General features: G+C 39.4%; 1 protein-coding gene and 1 pseudogene across 6 annotated transcripts in view; both read left to right on the top strand.

The window, feature by feature from the left end:
• MCF2 (MCF.2 cell line derived transforming sequence) overlaps positions 1-21,395 on the top strand; it is a 63,693-nt gene that overhangs the window by 26,230 nt on the left and 16,068 nt on the right. For 4 of the 6 annotated variants that reach the window (XM_068532922.1, XM_068532921.1, XM_068532918.1 and 1 more), the window contains 10 exons: positions 370-489; positions 2,788-2,979; positions 4,597-4,788; positions 6,084-6,255; positions 10,571-10,608; positions 13,332-13,420; positions 14,646-14,712; positions 15,369-15,484; positions 15,600-15,669; positions 17,490-17,582. In XM_068532922.1, the coding sequence (XP_068389023.1) occupies positions 370-489; positions 2,788-2,979; positions 4,597-4,788; positions 6,084-6,255; positions 10,571-10,608; positions 13,332-13,420; positions 14,646-14,712; positions 15,369-15,484; positions 15,600-15,669; positions 17,490-17,582 (1,149 nt within the window). Of the gene's footprint in view, positions 1-369; positions 490-2,787; positions 2,980-4,596; positions 4,789-6,083; positions 6,256-7,763; positions 7,812-10,570; positions 10,609-13,331; positions 13,421-14,645; positions 14,713-15,368; positions 15,485-15,599; positions 15,670-17,489; positions 17,583-21,395 lie in introns of all 6 variants that reach the window. The other 2 variants (XM_068532917.1, XM_068532919.1) reach the window with 1 other exon arrangement.
• On the top strand, positions 14,238-14,364 carry LOC137757503 (U4 spliceosomal RNA; annotated as a pseudogene).

Below are 21,395 nucleotides of genomic sequence, written 5' to 3'. Positions count from 1 at the left end.
ATCTGGGTGCTAGGTGTGCTCATTGCTACTGAAGGGTCTTTGTTTCTAGAACCATTCACCATAGAGCTAGGGAATATATATGCATGTATATACACGTATATATACTTCCATACCTGTCCATATACACATGCCCTTACATGTACATAGTGATCTTTTATAAATCATCAGTACACACTGATGTCTAGCAGGTTAAATTTTAACAGACTAAATTGATTTCTGTGAATAAAATAACTGAAGACATTTTCCATATGTGCAATTTTTCCATATTGATGTTCTTAATTGCTAGCATTTACTACAAAACTTGATTATTGAGGGAAAATGCTTAATAATCTATATGCTTTTAAGACTTTTTCTCCCCCTTATTTTTAGCTCGTGAGTGAAGCTGAACTTCTTTTAAACCAACAAGCAGAGTTGGCAGATGTAACAGGGAATATAGCTCAAGTAAAACAAAAAATTAAAAAGTTGGAAAACTTAGATGAAAATTCTCAGGTAAGAGTACATTTTAGATGTTCTCTATATTTATGGAGTATAATAGTCACATTTTGATGTTTTTTTTAGTAATATAAACCCTTATTATGATTAATCTCTCATAGCAACAATCTGTATAATTGGTTCAGTAATATTGGTCTATATTCTGTTTTGTTCAATGTGGGCCTGAGTTGACTCTGCAGTTATGTTATGTAGTTGTAACTGTTTCAGGCCCACCAATAGGAACAAGAGCATAAATCATTTTGAAGAAGCTAGAGAAATGTCTATCAAGAATGCTATTTGGTATTTGAAAATGATGGAACATAACAACATAATTCCTTAAATAACCATCATTTGATATATGCAATTGAACCAAACATAGATTCATACAGATAGATCTACTTAGCCTTACCAGTTGTGTGACCTTGGGTAAGTCGATTTAAGTTTTCTAAGCCTCAGTGTCCTCATCTATACATTGGGGATGTGATGACCTACTTCTCAGAGTGATTGTGAGGATTTATTTAGATGCTGTAGATAAAACACTTAGCACAGGGCTTCCCTGGTGGTGCAGTGGTTGAGAATCCGCCTGCCAATGCAGGGGACACGGGTTCGATCCCTGGTCCGGGAAGATCCCACATGCCGCGGAGCGACTAAGACCGTGCGCCACAACTACTGAGCCTGTGCTCTAGAGCCCACGAGCCACAACTACTGAGCCCACGCGCTGCAACTACTGAAGCCCGCGTGCCTAGAGCCCGTGCTCCACAACGAGAGAAGCCACCACAATGAGAAGCCCACGCACCGCAACGAAGAGTAGCCCCCGCTCACCGGAGCTAGAGAAAGCCCCGTGCGCAGCAACAAAGACCCAACACAGCCAAAAATAAATAAATAAAATAAATAAATTTATTAAAAAAACAAAACAAAAAACACTTAGCACAGTACCTGGGATATATGGATATATGGTAAGTACCCACAAGAGCCAGCTATCATTGTTCTGCTGGTCTTAAAGCTTGGACTCATGGCTTTAATACTCAGCACATTCTAGCTTTGCTCTCCTGTCTCGTATGTGAGAGCAAGGCCATTGTTTTTAAGGTGTGTTCTCAGCAAACAAATAGATTTATGGGTGTACCACAAGCATCTAAAAACCAAAATTGAGAGGCAGCAGTTGTTGTGCCCAGTTCTGAAATTGTGCTTGTAGATCTTTGTGATCATGGGGCAACTTACAAATCTTTATGGTATAGGAGAAAGAGAAGGCAAACTGGCTTGCAAACTAGGGAGCTTTGAATTTTTTGTTTGGTTTTGTTTTGTTTGTTTTCATTTTGTTTTGTTTTGTTTTGAATAATTTTTAGTTTTAATTGTGGTAAAAGGCACACGACATAAAATTTACCATCTTCACCATTTTGAAGTGTACAGTTCATTGAGTGTATTCACGTTGTTGTATAACAGATCTCCAGAACTTTTCCATCTTGCACTATACTGGGTGGGGTTGGGGGGCGGTCAGTAGTTGATAGAGTAGAGGCTAGGCTGCTGAGATCCCTTTGACAGGGAAACCCTGTGACAGTCACTTCATGTGTGTAAAGTACTCAGGTAGATGCCGACTAGACCGAATGGGATTTCCAAGACTGAAGTGATATGAAATCCCTTAGCTTTCACTTGGCTTTTGTGTACCTCATTTGATATATGCGGTTCTGTTCTAAATCTGTACATAGGGGCTTCCCTGGTGGCGCAGTGGTTGAGAATCTGCCTGCTAATGCAGGGGACACGGGTTCGAGCCCTCGTGTGGGAAGATCCCACATGCCGCGGAGCAACTAGGCCCGTGAGCCACAACTACTGAGCCTGCGTACCTGGGGCCTGTGCTCTGCAACAGGAGAGGCCACGGTAGTGAGAGGCCCGCGCACTGCGATGAAGAGTGGCCCCCACTTGCCGCAACTAGAGGAAACCCTCGCACAGAAACGAAGACTCAACACAGCCAAAAAAATAAATAAATAAAATAAATAATAATTAAAGGTGCTAATAATTTTTTAAAAAAAAGTTTATATCTGTACGTACCAGGAGGAACAAATCTAATCCACATTCTGGGCAGGCTGGTTAATTTTCTGTTTCTGTGACCAGAAGTGCATGAGCTTCTGATGACATCACTGCCATAGCTAGTGACTGACTGGAGGCTTTTTTTGCAGCCAGCAGAAGTATGACAACAAACTGTATATTTGGCAATATCTGTCTCTGGTTCAACCAATTATGCTTGTTTAATTACATTCTTTTCTCCCCCTCTATTCACACAGAGATCATGCAGTTTTTGTTTCCCTTCTTTCTTAAAATCAGGACCTGTTAGCAAAGGCCCAGTTCGTGATACTACATGGACACAGGCTCGCAGCAAGTCACCATTACGCCCTGGATTTGATCTGCCAGAGGTGCAATGAGCTACGTTACCTTTCTGATATTTTGGTGAATGAGATCAAAACCAAACGGATACAGCTCAGCAGGACCTTTAAAATGCATAAAATCCTCCAGCAGGTAGTGTCATGGGACATGGTGCATTTCTGAAAGAGAAGATACTTTTTTTTTTTTCCTGGGTCCTTCTCAGAGGCTATGGGGCTAAGGTCTGGTATAGCTTTGGAATTAAATTTATAAGAAGTCTGAAGGACTGAGTTTGATTATCCTTGTTTAATCTGTCTACTTTGCAATATTCAGAGCAGGTCCAGTATTGTACGAATTTTGGCCTCTGTTCTGAATATTGACATGGTGGTGGCAGTGGCTTCCTCTGTATTTTCGGTCCATCTCTGTAGCCTCTGCCCTGGCGATAGTTTGCAATCAGAACACTTAAAAAAGCCCTGGGGGCATTTTGCTAAAGCCTGACACTCATTCCACATTTCATAGTTACAGCAATAACAAACAGTGATTGAAAACTATTCCTCCATGGCTTGTGGGTCTGACCCCTTTGATGATTAGCCGGTGAAGAGAAGTTGTGATCGTGGCAGTGGAATGTAAAATAGGGGTATCACTTATAGGCATCGGATCTGAATGTGAGCATTCTAATCTGTACATCTCCTTCTCTGGCAAGGAAACTTTTATCCTTGTCCTTGGCAATCATTATGCATTTATATTACACTTGATATTTTGCAAGGAGTTTCATATTTCAATTATTGATTTTGGGAAAATAGCGTGCAGCTGAAGTGCTGGTGTTGAGAGGATGGTCAGACACCTGCTGCAGAATGAATTCCTCATTATGAAATGAGTGCAGCACTTCCCAAACTTGGCTGTGTGTCAGAAATACCTGTGGAGACAGAGACTTGTGGTTGCCAAGGCGGAGCGGGGGGTGAGGGAGGGATGGAGTGGAAGTTTCAGATTAGCAGATGCAAACTATTACGTATAGGATGGATAAACAACAAGGCCCTACTGTATAGCACACGGAACTATATTCAGTATCCCGTAATAAACCATAATGGAAAAGAATATGAAAAAGAATGTATGTATATGTATAACTGAATCACTTTGCTGTACAGCAGAAATTAACACAACATTGTAAATCAACTATACTTCAATTAAAAAAAAAGAAGGGACCTCCCTGGTGGTGCAGTGGTTAAGAATCCACCTGCCAATGCAGGGGACACGGGTTCGAGCCCGCAGGGGACAAGGGTTCGAGCCCTGGTCCGGGAAGATCCCACATGCAGCGGAGCAACTAAGCCTGTGCACCACAACTACTGAGCCCGCATGCCACAGCTACTGAAGCCCACGCGCCTAGAGGCCGTGCTGTGCAACAAGAGAAGTCACTGCAATGAGAAGCCCACGCACCGTAACGAAAAAGAGCAGCCCCCGCTCGCCGCAACCAGAGAAAGCCCGCACACAGCAACGAAGACAACACAGCCAAAAATAAACAAATAAATAAATTAATTAAAAAAAAAAAAAAGAAGTACCTGTGGAATGCTGTAAAAATATAAATGCCTGGCTTACAGCCCAGAGCTACTGAATCAGAATTTCTGGGGGTAGAAACCAGATATCTTTTTTTTTTTAACAGCTCTGAAAACAACTCTGATTCACAGAAGCCAGAGCTGATAAACACTCTCCTAAGGGACAAACATATTTCTTCTTTATTCATTCATGGTTTGTGCATGTGTGTGATTTGCTCACCAGGCTCGCCAGTGCTGTGATGAAGGAGAGTGCCTTCTGGCTAATCAAGAAATAAATAAGTTTCATTCTAAAAAAGATGCTCAGAAAGCCCTCCAAGACATCGAAAATTTTCTTGAAATGGCTCTACCCTTTATAAATTATGATCCTGAAACCCTGCAGTATGAATTTGATGTGATTTTATCCCCTGAACTCAAGGTAAGAGGCTTTTGGGGGCAAGTAAACAAACTTTAAAAAACTATAATTGCATTAGTGTTGATAAGAGTTTTACTGCTTCACAGGTAACTTTATATCACATTGCAATTACACAGTTCTCTTAAGGATTAGGGGTTATATCAGAGCCACTGTTAGGCGTCAAAGAATCCAAAGGCTTATGTTTGCCTTATAATGAAGAGTAATTTCCTTTCTGAGCTCTGACTGCAGTATTTTTAATTTTTTAATTTATTGTTTATTTATTTATTTTTTTTGGCCACACCGCGCGGCACGCAGGATCTTAGTTCCCCGACCAGGGATCGAACCCGTGCCCCCTGCAGTGCAAGCGCAGAGTCTTAACCACTGGACCGCCAGGGAAGTCCCATGACTGCCTTATTTTTAAACTCTTTTCACATACTAGGAGCTCTCACATACATTTTCTTGTGCATCCTTGGACTAAGGCCCAAAACTGTCCTAGAATATTGGACCCATATCAAGAACACTCTACCCAAAACATCTTTCCTTTGTGCTGCAGTGACCACCAGCAGTTGCTCTGGGGACACAGATCTGGCTTTCCTACTCAGTTTGAGGATGAAGAGATGAGGGAAGGATCTGGGTCTTCTTGGGGAACGGGGAGCAGCGGAGGCTGGTGTTGGCAGGGGGAGAGAGCTATAGGTTAGTTCAGCACCACCCTGTTGCAGCTGCCATGAAGCCCTGTCTCCACATTGTGGATAAGAGCATTTGTGATGCTATTTGCTGCTAAAATGTCTCATTGACTCTTAAGTTTGGAGCAGTAACTAAATCCATTCTTAGCTGCAGATCTGAGGGGAATGCCCCAGAAGATCAGAAACATGGCGATAACCAAGTGATTCTCTAGCTGCCTCAAATCATCAGTGGCTCTGAGGAGCCTTTTACAACATGGTGAACTATAGAATGTCCTGCAGGCTGAAATATAACAAAGTACCGTGATAACGCTTAACTTGGTGGCTTTCTCGTACTAAACACGCCTTCTTTTCAGGCCTTGATCCCCTTTCAGCCAGTGAAGGGTAAATCACTTTATGCAGTGACCTATTTCATGACTGCTTGATAAATTTCTTCTTCAAGTTGTTTTGGCTGAGACCTTCTGGTTTTATAACCATGTGAAATAATGCATTAATCTGTTTCCCATTACTTTCCTAAATTTCTTCCAGTTATATATTAAACTCTATATTAATTTTTTATCTGAGTCTGAGAAATGTAATAGGATTTGTAATGACCCCCATTTCAGAAACTATTTCATAGAATTTGTATGCAACCTGCAGGCTCAAATGCAGACCATACAACTCAAGCTTGAAAACATCCGAAGTATATTTGAGAACCAACAAGCCGGTTTCAGAAACCTGACTGATAAGCATGTGAGGCCAATTCCATTTGTAGTACCTGCTTCTGACAGTTTGATCAGATCTAGAGAACCATTTTTTTCACCTAAACAAGGTAGAGTATCTTACATTCCCCTTTTCTATCTCTTCTTTCCCTGCTATTGTTTACTTTGTTACTCTTGATGTAAATACTGAACTCATTCTTCAGTCCCGAGAAACTGAAATTTTATTTTTAGCGTCCTTGGTCATGTACAAATTATATTGCACAAGGCAGGAGTTGTGATAGAGATTATCGTACAATAATTAAACATAGTAGTAGTATAGTATAGTACAGGATGATGAACATCTGGACGGAACTGCCCAGTCTTGCAATGAATATGAACATTATACTAGCATCAAACTCACCCTTTTCTTCAGCAGGTGGAGGAAAGCATATGAAACTGGTATATACACGCATGCATTTACCACTTCTTGGGATAAACTATTACTTGGTTCTTATAAGCTTCTAGTAAGTGAATGATAAGATAGATAGATAGGTAATTGAATGAATTGCCTTTTCTAATAGGCACAGGTAAATTGAGTAGTTTCACTGGTAATTAACTGTTACAAAGCTCATTTACTCACTTTAATCTTTGTAGACTAGTGTTAAACATGTAATATCCATTTCTGTTTTCTACGTTCTATGGGATAAAAGAATTATCCTCACTGTGGTGTTGAGCTGCTTTGGAAATAAGATGACTATTGCCCCAAGGTTTTTCTTGAGCTGCCTCTGGGGCCTCTTAGGGGAAAGAAATTTGGCCTTTGGGGCCCTAAGTTAGTTGAGTGGGTGAACATGGGACTAAATTCGGTCTCTTTGATCTGAGAGAATCAGAGACTTCATTAATGATGGGAACTGCTTTGAAAATCAGAGAAAGCCTGAGCCAGGCATAATGAATATAAAAATCCAGCTCAGCCCCAGCATGGATCAGATTAAAACGAGGTGATGAAAGCAGATAGCTAGGCTAAGATGATAAAAGTTATATAGTTAACAGTTATTAAATATAAAAATATACTCACAAGTAAAACCATGAACAATGCCATAAATAAATTATACTAAGAAGATACTGGGAAAAAGAATAAAAAGAACAAACAACCAATAGGGGATAAAAACCAACAGCTATGAGAATAAAAATAGAATAGGTTGATATTCCTAAACAGAAGACAGAGCTCAGATTTCTGGCTCCATTCATGGGTTATGTGACCTTGGGCAGTTCACTTAATCTCCTTTGTTGGTTTTGCCTTGGTTTCCTTGTCTGTAAAATAGGAACAATAATACCTACTGATTTCACAGTGTTGTTGTGAAGACAAAGTGGAAAAAAATTGTAGGATATAAAAAAATACTCAATAAACTAGACTATTCTTTCCCTCATGACTAAGGCCTCTTGCTTTATGGTCTTCTAAAAGCTCAACTGCTCTGAAGGCGTTCCGAAAGCGGCATGCCTCGGGTTGAGGAACAGGGCTCTGAAAAGACTGCCCAAGGCCCACTCAAGGCCTTAGTCACTAAAAGTACATTTTGTTTTGTGTTGTTTCATTTTTTTTCTTTCTGATATTCTTATTTAATGGCGTTACACTTTCTTTCTGCAGTGGGAGTTGGATACTCTTTCTTTCAAGCATGTAAACTTTTTTCAAAAGGTACCCATCTTTATTACTTTTCATCAGTACATTTTCTGAGTTTGTGTACGTGTGAAAAACCAGTTTGGCATCTAAAACCAGCAGCAGTTCATTCTTGCATTCTGCCTAGGATTAACTTTCTCCTTTTTTTCATAATAAGCATCCATTATTCTCTCAATACTAAACTTACCTTGGAAAATAACTATATAAAAAGTAGATTATTCCCTTTCATCAAATGACCACTCATAAGACGAAAACAGGAAAAACAATTGGCCATGTTAAAATAAATCAAGCTTGCTTTCATTGTAGAGACTCTCTGTCACCCAGAATAAAACTATTTGTTGGGAGTAGCTTGAATTTGCCTCGGTTTAGAACTGCCTAATGTATTTATAAGGAAGAAGGCAGCTTACTGAATAAATGACATGGACGGATAAATGATTTTATCTGTTATCCATCATGGTTTCTAAATTAAATCAGAGCATTATTTATGCTACAAACACTGTTCATTTTACCTAATTGGTCTGTGAGTAGTGGGGATTCTAACAATCAGTTCCAAATAATTCTTCAAGACTTTTAATTGCTAAGCCAAATATATAAGATTTGGTTAAAAAAAGATTTGGTCAAATCAAGGCATAAGTGTTAATTTTTTATAAAATAAGTCAAACTGTTTTTTTGTTGTTTTTGTTTGTTTATTTTCATTAATTTGCATCAAATAGAATCTTGTATCTAACACAGTGCCTGGCACCTAGCAAGATGTAGTAACTATTTGCTGAATTAACATTTCATACAGAGGGAAGTTATGGGAGAACATTGTGTGCGAGGGGTAAAATGTGGTTTGAGCTCCCAGATCTGTAGCTCTAGTCTAGATCTTTCTCCTAAACTTCAGAGTCTGCGTTTCCAATTTGCCTCCTTGAATTTCCTATCGGCAGCTCAGTCTCAGCGTACCCCAAAACTGATGCCATTTCTCCTGCTCCCCTTTCTCACTCATTCCCGACCTCTAATCAGTCCAGAAAATCCACTTGTTTCCATCTGCCCTGCTAGCCCTCACTGCCACTTCCGGAATCCAGCCTAACAACCATCTGTTGCCTTGGCAACTACAGCAGTCTCCCTGTTTCCCACTTTCTTTTCTTAAATGCCCCTAGTTGTCTTGCCTTTTGGACTTTACACCTACTGTTCTCTCCTACTCCGCCATCAGATTTCCTATCTCTAGGCCTCTTCCTTCAGGTAAGCTTTTCCTTCCTGCCTCTCCCTCCCCTGCACCCCAGTTCGGTCAGGTGTTCATGCTATGGCATAACAAGCCCCTCTTCATTTCTTCTCAGCTTTAGCGTCATTGCCTGTTTCCTGTCTCTCTTGCTAGACTATAAGCTCTGTAAGAGCAGGGACTGTGTGCAGTTCACGTTTGTATGCCCAGCACCAGACACAAAGCTTAGCAGAGAGTATAGGTGCTTAAGAATTATATATATATATATATATAGTCATATTGTTAAGAGAATGAATACATCTACCTTGCTTTTCAGAAAAAGATGCATTCTTCATAAATTGTGTATATATTCCTTTTTCACCTCTTAATGTATTTGCAAAGAATTAATTAGTAAAGCTAATAAGTAAAGCTCCCTAAGTTTCCTTTATAAGTATCTTTGGATGTCTGTATATCAAGTTTCTTTAAGGTGATGGGTATCAGTATTTATTGAGAAATTGATTTTATATGGTAATTGCCACTAAGTCTAATTTATATTTATCTATTTACACATATATCGTGTAAAGGTAAATATTCCCATATAGAATATATATTTAAGTAAATGAAAGTGAAGGATAAGATTTAGAGAACTTAACAACAGAGTCTTTCCCTGAGTGGGCCTTGTAATGGCTCCCACCGAGGAGGAAAGGGCAAAAAGTCTATTCCTTCCAGCAGCCCTGAGAATTAGGAGCCTAAACGGCCTAGTCTTTGACTGGACCATGCCCTGGGCTGTGGAGGAACGTCTGGACTCCTTTCTTAATAATACAGGGGCTCACCCTTTGTAAACAAAACAGAAAGATTAAACAGAAAGAAAAAGAAAGATTACGTAGGAAGAACAGAAAGATGAAAGCTTGGAATTTTGATAAAGTATTTTTTTTGTTTTATTTGGTTTTCTTTTAGCATTTTAATGTGCTTCAGAAATGTTGTTTTATATAGTGGTTAGAAACACGGATTCTGATAGTAGACTATATGGATTTGGGTACCACTTCTGCTTCTTGGACAAGATATTAAGCTTAGTTACCTATAAAATGGGGATAGAAGTAGTACTTATCGCTTAGGGTCGATTTGAGGGTTAAAAAAGAAAATGCACATGTAGGGCTTAGAATAGTGCCTGGCATGTAGTAAGTGCCAAATAAATGTCAGAGGCTATAATTGTTAGTTAAATTGAGATTTTTTTCCGAAATTCTTTTTGATTCAGTTAATCAGTGAGCTACGATCTGATTAAATGCTTATGTTATCAGAATGAACACTAAACCTGCAAATAATCATGGGTACTAACACCTAGCTTCGTGCTTGCTCGGCAATCCAGCAAATGTTTGATGAATGAGAGAATGGGTGAATACATAGCAAGATCATGCTCTGTAAGAAGTTGAAATCATATAGATAAGTCTAACTAATCATCTGTTATGTATAGTGTGATTTAAAAATACTAATATAAACATGATGGAACATTAATGTCTCTCTAACACACATGCACGTATTTTTATGAAAAGTGTTGATTTTAATTCTCATTTGAAATTCTTCTTTCATATTTCTCTACCAGGGAGGAAGACTTGGAGACAAAATCAGAGCAACATAAAAGTAAATATCACTAATTAATTCAAAATTGGCCTTATTGCTGTAGTTGCAGAATTGGGATAGGGGCTAAAACCATATTTTTTCATTCACTAAACCAATATTGTGCATTTGAAAGCCTATTTCATCTAAAAGAAAAAGCTGCTGTTGCATTGTGTCTAATTGCAGTACTGGCATAGCCCCAGATATATGAGCAGTTTCTCAGGTCTTGGCTCAAGTTCAGAATAATTGCTGTAGAACATCTCACATAAGTTCCAGCTTCTCATTCCTGCCCCCACCTCAATTCACCTAAACAATTGTTGCATCTTCTTACAAAAGGAGATTTCTTTCATAAGTGATTCCAGTCCTGCAAGTATGAAACATGGACAAAGGACAGATTCTAATGGACCATCCCCTGGGCTCAAAAAAGACATCTATTCATTTCTTGATAGATTGAAGATTCCTTTTCAGTTAGCCATGATATTCTGGTATCTGCAGAGAGTAGCCTCCTCAAAACTGCAGCACCCTACGTTTTCTTTGTGTGTTCTTTTTTAAAAATAATTAATTAATTAATTAATTAATTTTTGGCTGCATTGGGTCTTCGTTGCTGCGCGTGGGCTTTCTCTAGTTGCAGTGAGCAGGGGCTACTCTTCGTTGCGGTGCGCGGCCTTCTCATTGCGGTGGCTTCTCTTGTTGCGGAGCACGGGCTCTAGGCACGCAGGCTTCAGTAGTTGTGGCATGCGGGCTCAGTAGTTGTGAGTCGCGGGCTCTAGAGTGCAGGCTCAGTAGTTGTGACACACAGGCTTAGTTGCTCCGTAGAATGTGGGATCTTCCCGGACCAGGGCTCAAACCTGTGTCCCCTGCATTGGCAGGTGGATTCTTAACTACTGCGCCACCAGGGAAGTCCCAAAGCACACCTTTCAAAGAGGGAGCATGTTAATGGTGGCTGACCATGGGCTTGACTCTGTTTCATCACTTACTAGGTGACCTTGGCCCTGTTGCTAAACCTCTCTGAGCCTCAGTTTTCCCATCTGTAAGACGGGGATGGGGATCAGTGTGCCATCACTTGCTAAATTGCTGTGCGGATTAGATATAATGAGGTGTGTTGAGCACCTAAGACAGTGCCCGCTCAATATATAGAAAGCAGTCAATGAATGTTTGTTCCTTTCCACGTGTATCGGTAATAAGTAGGTCATATCGTGTGGAGATGCTTTTCAGCTGATAGATCCTGTACTTCATTTTCGGTTGTAGCTGTTAAGAAGTAACACTACATTTACTTGGGGGTTAGGCTTTTTGCAAGCTCAGCTGTCCAGTACAGCCAAGATCCCTGGAATATGCTTCCAAAGAGCAAATAACCATCACAAATCTCATGCAGTCGACTCAGTAGGGCAGTCCAAGTCCTGTGGAGTCTGCAGAATAAGGCAGCGGTCTAGGATCAAGGAGATCACTGACATATGGCAGAGAGCAGAGAAAGATGAACAGGTCACAGCCATTTCAAGACACAGTAGACAGTTTTGCACATCTTGTTGGCCTTGGAGTGTGTCATTAGATTTTATCATTATCATTCATGTTCATGATGATGCCACTGAGTCATTGGGAAAAGGGTCAGTGATACTGTGTGTCCTTGGTTAAAGAATTCAAGGATTCATGTAATATTTGCTATCCAGATTTCCATAAAAAAATCAGTAAGGTTAGGGACTTCCCTGGTGGTGCAGTGGCTAAGACTCTGAGCTCCCAATGCCGGGGGCCCGGGTTTGATATCTGGTCAGGGAGCTAGATCCCACATGCATGCTGCAACTACGAGTTTGCATGCCACAACTAAGGAGCCGGCGAGCCACAACTGAGGAGTCCACCTGCTGCAACCAAATAAATAAATAAATATTTTTAAAAAATCAGTAAGATTAAAAAGCCATGTTGGTTCTTCAATGAATAAACTTTAGTTATCTGGACAATCAACTTCTTTGGCAGCGGTGCGGGGGGGGGCGTGCCGCATGGCATGTGGGATCTTTTTTTTTTTTTTTTTTAATTTTGGCTGCATTGGGTCTTCATTGCTGCGCGCGGGCTTTCTCTAGTTGCGGCGAGCGGGGGCTACTCTTTGTTGTGGTGTGAAGGCTTCTCATTGCAGTGGCTTCTCTTGCTGTGGATCACGGGCTCTAGGCGCGCGGGCTTCAGTAGTTGCAGCACGTGGGCTCAGTAGTCGTGGCTTACGGGCTCTAGAGTGCAGGCTCAGTAGCTGTGGCATGCGGGCTTAGTTGCTCCACGGCATGTGGGATCTTCCCAGACCAGGGATTGAACCCGTGTCCCCTGCATTGGCAGGCGAATTCTTAACCACTGCACCACCAGGGAAATCCCGGCATGGGGGATCTTAGTTCCCCAACCAGGGATCGAACCCGTGCCCCCTGCAGTGGAAACACGGAGTCTTAGCCACTGGACCGCCAGGGAAGTCCCAGTACAATCAACATTTTATGAATTAACCTCATTTTCCCGAAGTGCCAAAGAAATGAAACATTACTTAACATATAAAGTAAATGGTAATGAATATCTTAAATCTGTCCTCTTAGGCAACTAAAATCATTTTTTTAACTAGTACATATCAAAGTTATTTCTGAAAAAATCATACTCATAGTGTTACTTTTCAGTTTATCTATACAGTTAGAACGTAGAAAGAAGAAAACTTAACTTGAGCTAGAGTTCCATGAGAAAGAACTATACCTACGTAGATGCTAATTTCACGTTTATTTTCATTTCAGATTGAAGCGGTGCATGATTGTCAGGAGAAGAGTAGTTCTGCTCAGTCCTCCAGTTTGGACAATGGCAATAGCCTGGATGTTTTAAAGAAGTATCTTTTATTTATTAACATATACCCATATATACATCTACCAGTAGGAGGCTCTGATTCAGTGTTCAAGGCAAATGTGCTTAGAATTTTGAGTTCACAGAATGGGGTTCTACTGGATGTGATGAAAAGTACACTAGAGAAGGTGTCAGAAGTCCTGGATTTAGGCCTGGCCAACCTATATTCTGTTTATGTGACTTGAAAATTAACTAGATCTTTTCAGAATCTTAGTCTCCTCTTTTATGAAAGAGGTGAGAGTGAATGGGTCAGTGTTTCAAAAACTACAAAGGATTATGTAGATATACAATGTGATTTTATAGGTGCTAATAAAAATCATTGTTTCGTTCACTTTTATATTATTATGTTAATATTCCACACATATGAATATTCACCTTTTAAATTTTATATCACAGACTTTTGAGTAAGTAGCCAGTATTTTGGAGCAAGTTATATATATAGTCAAAGATGGTTAAATGTTAATTCTTAAAAGTGTAAAAATTTAAAAGAGGCCAAGGATAGAAGTTAAATTAAATGGGTAACTTATATTGGGGAGTGAGGAAATAAATTTTAAATATGATGTCAATTAGAAATCACATTGGAAGGAGAATGTATTTTATTTTAAAGAGACAGTAAAAAAATTACTACAGAAACTTAAGTATGATCTATATTTGGGAAAACCAGTATAATCATGTCTTGGAAAATTTCAGAACATTACTGGGAAAAAAAGGAAAAATTGTGCCTAAAATGCTAATATTATTTTTTTCTGAGAGAGAGAGGGAACTATAGCACAGAAACTGTGCTGTTCAAAAAAGTATTCCCAGCTTTTGCACAGTGGCAGTATCATAGCCAATGAGGTTTATCCGAGGCACAATTATTGCTAATTGAAAAAAGTATTCCCCAGATTTTTAGGAATAGATTTTGTGAATTTTTAGTAAATGATTCTTAAGCTTAGTGAGTTAGAAATAAGATGGGTTTTTTTTTCTCATTTAAAAATAACTCCTGAGCCCCACTCCTCTTTTTTTAAAAAAATTTTTAAGAGTCTTGTGCGTAGTACTTACTCTAGAAACCATAGAATTAATTTTATATTTTGATGATAAAACCAAACCATTGGTAGTTCCCCTGCATTATTAATTTTCATCTTAGACAATTTATAATGATAATAAGTGAAATGTTGCAATACAATTCTAAAGCCATAAAATAACTGACAAATGTGGTCCTTTCATTTTAGCCACGTCCTAAATGAGCTGGTACAGACAGAGAGGGTGTATGTTCGGGAACTATTTGCTGTTTTGTTGGTAAGTGACTCAGATCGTATTTTCCTGTCTTTTAGGAAGCGCTTCGGGCAGACTTCTCTTTTTGTCTCCTTCCTTGATTGTTAAATGTGCATATTCAGGTTCTCCCTCAGCAGTGAGAATTGTAGGTTCAGAATTTATTACAGAACAGATAAGCTGTTCCCTTAGGAATACAGCAGCAGATCGTTATAATTATTCCCAGGGTGCTCTTTAGAGATTGTGATGTAAAGCGTTAAGTATGGGAGAAAAACATTCTCTTGATACAAATGTCATAATATTAATTTGGTCTGAAAAAACCCAAACAATTATTGCCTGTTTAAGGAGAAGTTAATGACCTGTAATACCATTTTTCATACCTGGTTTCTATTTTGTTTCCTATTTTGTTTCTATTTTGTTTTCCTATAAGCTACCCTGAAGGCCAAAGAGCTGTCACTTTATTCTACCCATTGAGTAGAAAACCTTGACTTCCTTGTTCTGCTATCTAAAATAATAATAATAATAGTGGATAAATTTGGGAACTAGAAAATTTGAATGTTAAAATTACCAACAACTTTACCCATTAATCCCATATATGTTCTGCTATACCTATACCTTTGGTGGCCCAATCAAATGTTGATGTAAATATTTTTTAAATGAATAAATGTATTTATTTTGAGTAGGGCTATAGAGAGGAGATGGATAATCCAGAGATGTTTGACCTTATACCACCTCTCCTGAGAAATAAAAAGGATGTTCTCTTTGGAAATATGGCAGAAATATATGAATTCCATAACAAGTATGTAATTGCTGAATTGAATTTTCTTTTTCATGATTATTATTTAAAAGGTTATTGACCAATTTAGCATATTTCACACAAAATCATATCATTTTTTTCTTTGAAATTTTTACAGCGTTTTCATGAGCAGTCTGGAAAATTGCATTGTTGCTCCAGAAAGAGTGGGACCTTGTTTCCTGGAAAGGGTTAGTTCAATGATTATTTCAAAATATATAAATATAGGCCACCAAAAGAGCAGGCCATTTTACAGATTTAGAGACAAGGTAGGCATTATTTTTTATGTCTTTATGTTTTTGGAGGAAACACATCACTCCAGCAAGTATTTGAGGCTAAACCAAGTTTTGTTACAGGAATGGGGTATTCGAACGTGCAAATGGCCATTGTATTCTGTGGTATCAAATGCTACAATGGCTCAGCTTGTGTCCACTGACCCCTGGGTGATCCCAGGAGTCCAAGGACCATCCTGGCTGTGAAGATGGGAGATTTGGGATCATCTCAGCACAACCATTCTTGGCTTGGTTAATTTTTAGCCTAAGAGATGCCTTGATATTCCCCTCTAATACATGTGAAGTCTTTGAATCAAATGGAGTCTGGCTTTCAGACACCAAGGCATCTATCACAGGAACTTTGCAAAATGGGGAGCTGTGTGTTCCTTTTATTCTACAAGATCATTCAGGGAGGCTCATTTCTCTGTGTCCTAAGAGTGTACTTAGTACAATTGACTTCCCAGGCTTTGTAATCATACTCTCTTCCATTAGAGTTTTCTCTCACAATGTTCTCTGCTTATCTAGTTCCTCCTCTTCTTGAAAGATCAGTTTTGTCTTGATTTGAGAGTCAGTTTGATAGAGGTGATCACTGAAAGCTTCCAAGGAGATATCTTATCTCAGAAAGCGTTTATGGTGTGAGAAGATAATAGGGATAAGGCAGAACCTTTCTCAACATATCCAAACTTCAAATGCGTTTAAACCATGGCCAAATTCCTCCCCGACCTCCCTAAGCAACAACAACCTCTCTTTCCTTTGGACTCCTGTAGTACTTAATGTCTGTGCTACTCATTGGGAATTTTACATTACTACGCATCTTTACACATATTCATGAAATCTGCTCCAACTAGATGGAAAGCTCATTGAGGCAGGGTCCATATCCTATGTATTTTTGTATCTCTAATAAGATCAGCATGGTTCTTGGCAATCAGTAGGGGTTTAATAAGTGCCTGTTGATCTGTTCATTCATTCAACAGCCATCTACTGAATACCTACTCTGTGCCAAGCACTTTACTAGGCAATGCGGAATACCGAGACCATCCTCATAGAAAGACAGGGAATCCATTGTGTACAGTGTGAGATGTGGTATATTAGAGATATACAAAGGGTCCTATAGGAGCCAAGAAGAGGTGCATCTGATATTGACTGGAGGTATAAATGATGGCTGTATAGAAGAGATGACTCATGAGATGAATGATAATGAGTGAGTAGGAGGTAGGTAGCCCATTACATGAGGGTCAAGTAAAGATGATTCCAGGGAGAGAGAATAGCACGGGCAGATACCTCGCAGTGTTACGGTACAATGGGATGCTCTGAGGAACCAAAGACCTCGGGAGTTACTATAAGTTCATTCACTAGGGAGTCGAGAGACTGAAAGCGTAGAAAGAGCATATTTCTTGGTACCCTATTACCTCATAGTAATGAAAAAAGTAGTCTGTTTTCATAGTTCATTCAAAGAAGGCTTTTCTCCCTCTGACTTTTCTTTTCTCCCTCTAACTCTTAAACTTGGTAAATGGAAGTTATGAAATTCCTTGGATAATTATGTGTCCCTCTACCTGGTCTGATGGGCATGCTGTTCTTGGAATATAAAGAGCGCTTCTGACCAGCTGCCAGTGTGGCAGGCCCTTTAGGCCACATTCCCTGTGATGCTTGGCCATAACTCATTCTTGCTCAGCCTTCCTTGATAAGAAAAGTACATGCTCACAAATTGCTAATACCCTTGAATTTTCTTTTTATCACAGAAAGATGATTTTCAAATGTATGCAAAATACTGTCAGAATAAGCCCAGGTCAGAGGCAATTTGGAGGAAGTATTCAGAATGCGCCTTTTTCCAGGTATAGTAATTGTTCAGGTATTGGATGTACTCTCTGTGGAAGATACTGGGATATTTCTTATTTATAAATTCATTTTCTGCTTTAAGTAAGTTATATATATATATATATATATATATAAGAGCGGTTTGACCCTCCCCAAAATATACATACATGCACACAAACATATATGCTGCTCCCCAGAGGCAACTACTTTCTGCTCTTTTAGCTACTTCTTTCGGTATTTACCTCCCTACCTCCAAATATCATACTCATATTGCTACTTCCCATGATGGAAGATGAGGATGTAGCTTTCTTTCATTGTTCTTGCTCCCCAGCACGCAGACACACACACACACACACACACACACACACACACTCACACACTTCTTTTCCTCCAAATCGTCCAATCTAGTTATATTGTGTAACTCTGGTTAGATTGATATACAGTGTTAAATTATTAAGACTATGTAATTTCTGTGCTCAGGTGAATAATGTGGAATAAGATGGTTGCTTTTCCTTCCTTATTGTTTTTCTTACAAGTGTCTTTTTTTACTCACTTAATTTTCTAGGTACTTATCCCAATTCTACCCCAAACTCTCCCAGTTGTGAGAGTTACATCAATCTCTTCTAGTACATTTAAACATTATATTTTCTCTGAATTTCATCTTGAAAAAATCTCCCCTGGAGTCTTCTGACCTGCTCATCTAGACTCACTAAGCCCGTTGTACAGCTGCCATCTTGGAATGCTGGTGAATATCAATTTCGGGGAGTCTGCTCACGTGTCTCTTGCCTAGGCTCTCCCGTTTCCTAGGCGCCATATCTGTCTCTTCCTTGTTTTATTAACTTGTTCAGCGGAATACATCCTCCAGTAGCTTTACTGAGAAAGTGTGCATGATAGGTAAATGTTTTTGAGAGCTTGCATGTCTGTGAATGTCTTTATTCTACCCTAACACTTGATTGCTAGCTTGACTGGGTATAGAGTTCTATGTAAGAAATAATTTTCCTCAGAATTTTGAAGGTATTTGCTCCATTGTTTTCTAGTTTCCAGTGTTGCTGTTAAGAAATCTTATGCCATTTTGATTTTTGTTCCTTTGCACGTGACCTAGTTTTGTCCTCTCTGTGAAAGCTTATGGGAGCTTCCTTTATCCTCAGGGTTCTGAAATATCACAGTGCTGTGCCATTATCCAATCTTATGGTGATCCCTTTGAATTTGGAACCCCTTGTTCAAATTTACTTGGATTTTTTTTCCTTTGATTTTCTCCACACAATTTTCTCCATTTTCTCTTTCTGGAATTTCTGTTGTACAATGTTGGAGATTCTGGACCAGTCCTCTAATTATCTTTTCTTTCTATGTTCTGGGTCTTTGTCTTGTTGCTGTATCTTCTGGGATTTATCTTGCAGTCCTTCTGTTGAGGGTTTTGTTTCTGCCATCATGTTATTAATTTTGAAGAGCCTCTACCCATTTCTGTTCTCTGAATGTTCCTTTCAGTACAACCCTGTTTATGTTTCATGAATTCAATATCTTTACTTATCTATATGAGGAGAATTATAATAGATTTTCCTTTTAAAAATAGCTTTCTCCTCCTTGCAGAGTTTCTGTTGTCTTCATATTGCTTTTCTTCTTTCTTTTCTTTTTTTTTTGTTTCTGTCACTTTCCTCAAATGTCTGGTGATATTTGGTTGTCCACTTGCTTTAGGAATAAGCACTAAAAAGCTCACTGGAAGTTTCCTGTGCTTATGTGGGTTTATTGACCATGGTCCTCACTGTTGGGTCCTTGGAGGATCCCCAAGACCTGTATGTTTAGGTCCTTTTGCTCAGGCTGGTCAGATTCTCCAGTCTGCTACCTGGAGAATAAGGATCTGGCTGCCAGTGTTCTGGTAGCCAAGTGGGGGGAAAGGCTGAGAGTCTCTTAGTTGGTACATAAATATTCAAGTAATCGCTTTGCTTTCAATATGGTATGACGCCGTCAGCTGGACCTGGTATTCCCTAGTCCAAAGGCCCTCTGTTTCACTCTTTTCAGATAAACATCGTTTCTTCTGCTGTGGGGACAAGGGCGGCAGCCACCCAGTTTTGCACAGTGGCGTGCTGGCTCAGATGCTTACTGTTGCTGCTGCTGCCGGTGCTGCTTTGTTTAGATTTAATTCTCATTTAATTCTTTTTTTTTTTTTTTTTTTGGTAACAGCTTTGTTGAGATATAATTAAAATAGCACAAAATTCACCCTTTTAAAATGTACAATTCAGTAGTTTCACTATATTCACAACATTGTGCGACCATCACCACTGTCAACCTAAGAACATTTTCATCACTCCAAAAAAAGAATACCTTTTAACAGTCACCTCCCATTTTCCCCCAAGCCCCACAGCTCTCTGCAAATACGAAGCTACTTTCTGTCCCTATAGATTTGCCTGTTCTGAACATTTCATATAAATGGAATCTTAAAATATGTGACCTTCTGTGTCTGGCTCCTTTCACTCAGCATCATGTTTTCACAGTTCATCCCTGTTGTAGCAAGTGTCAGAACTTCATTCCATTTTATGGCCTAATAATATTCCATTGTATGGATGGATATTCCACATTTTATTTACCCATTCATCAGTTGATGGACATTTGGGTTGTCTCCACCTTTTGTGTACAAGTTTTTGTGTGGACATTATTTTCATTTCTCTTTGCCATAGACCTGGGTGTGAAATTGCTAGGTCATATGGTAATTCTGTTAACTTTTTATATATATATATATATATATATATATATGTGTATATATATATATATATCTCTCTTTTATTTATTTATTTATTTTTATATTTATTTTTGGCTGTGTTGGGTCTTCGTTTCTGTGCGAGGGCTTTCTCTAGTTGCGGCAAGCGGGGGCCACTCTTCATCGCGGTGCGTGGGCCTCTTCACTGTCGCGGCCTCTCTTGTTGCGGAGCACAGGCTCCAGACGCGCAGGCTCAGTAATTGTGGCTCACGGGCCCAGTTGCTCCGCGGCATGTGGGATCTTCCCAGCCCAGGGCTCGAACCCGTGTCCCCTGCATTAGCAGGCAGATTCTCAACCACTGCGCCACCAGGGAAGCCCCTGTTAACTTTTTGAAGAACTGTTGGGTTGTTTTCCAAAGTTGCTGCACCTTTTTACATTCCTACCAACGGTGTATGAGGGGCCTGATTGCTCCACACCTCTACCAACACTGGTTAGTATCTAATTACTTCTTAAACAAACTTTTAAAATTACTTCTTAAACAGCCATCTTTTTTCAAACCCCACCTTCATCTCCAACTTCCAGAGGTACTTGATTCTGGAGTCTTTGTGGAGGAGGGGGAAGTGTGTTCTTTAACATAAATTGAGTTGTTCCTTGGCTTTTCCCTCTGCCAGTTTCCAAATTTTGTCAATGTTTTTCCCTCTTTCATCTTTGTAACTCTGGGTTTTTCGTTGTGAAAATAACTTTTCCATCACTTTAATTGGGTTTCATGAGTGGAGAGCTAAATACATGTATCAGTCCACCATTTTTAACCATAAAAGTTGATAATCGAATTAGATTATGTATTGGATTTTATCACATACAGAGGAGGGTCCTGGATCTTCCATAGATATCTCCTCTCCCATTCCTTTTGTGTTCTGCACTTCCTATATGCAGATTTCATCCTAAACAGCTCCCTCTTGCCCTAATTATGGACCCTACAATGTTCCCAGGACTCAAAGTCATGGCTTTTATATTTATAGTGGCAGCAAGCCAATAATCAGATGAAATGTAGCACCAGTTGATAAGGGCTGTATTTTTCTTGTGACATTTAAAAAACTCTTCTCATACCCAGTCTGATTTATATTCAGTACAACCTATT

Source organism: Eschrichtius robustus, chromosome X (genome assembly GCF_028021215.1).
Source record: "Eschrichtius robustus isolate mEscRob2 chromosome X, mEscRob2.pri, whole genome shotgun sequence".
Taxonomy (NCBI): domain Eukaryota; kingdom Metazoa; phylum Chordata; class Mammalia; order Artiodactyla; family Eschrichtiidae; genus Eschrichtius; species Eschrichtius robustus.
Note: the sequence above shows the minus strand (reverse complement) of the source record. Positions and strands in the feature narration are given on the sequence as shown.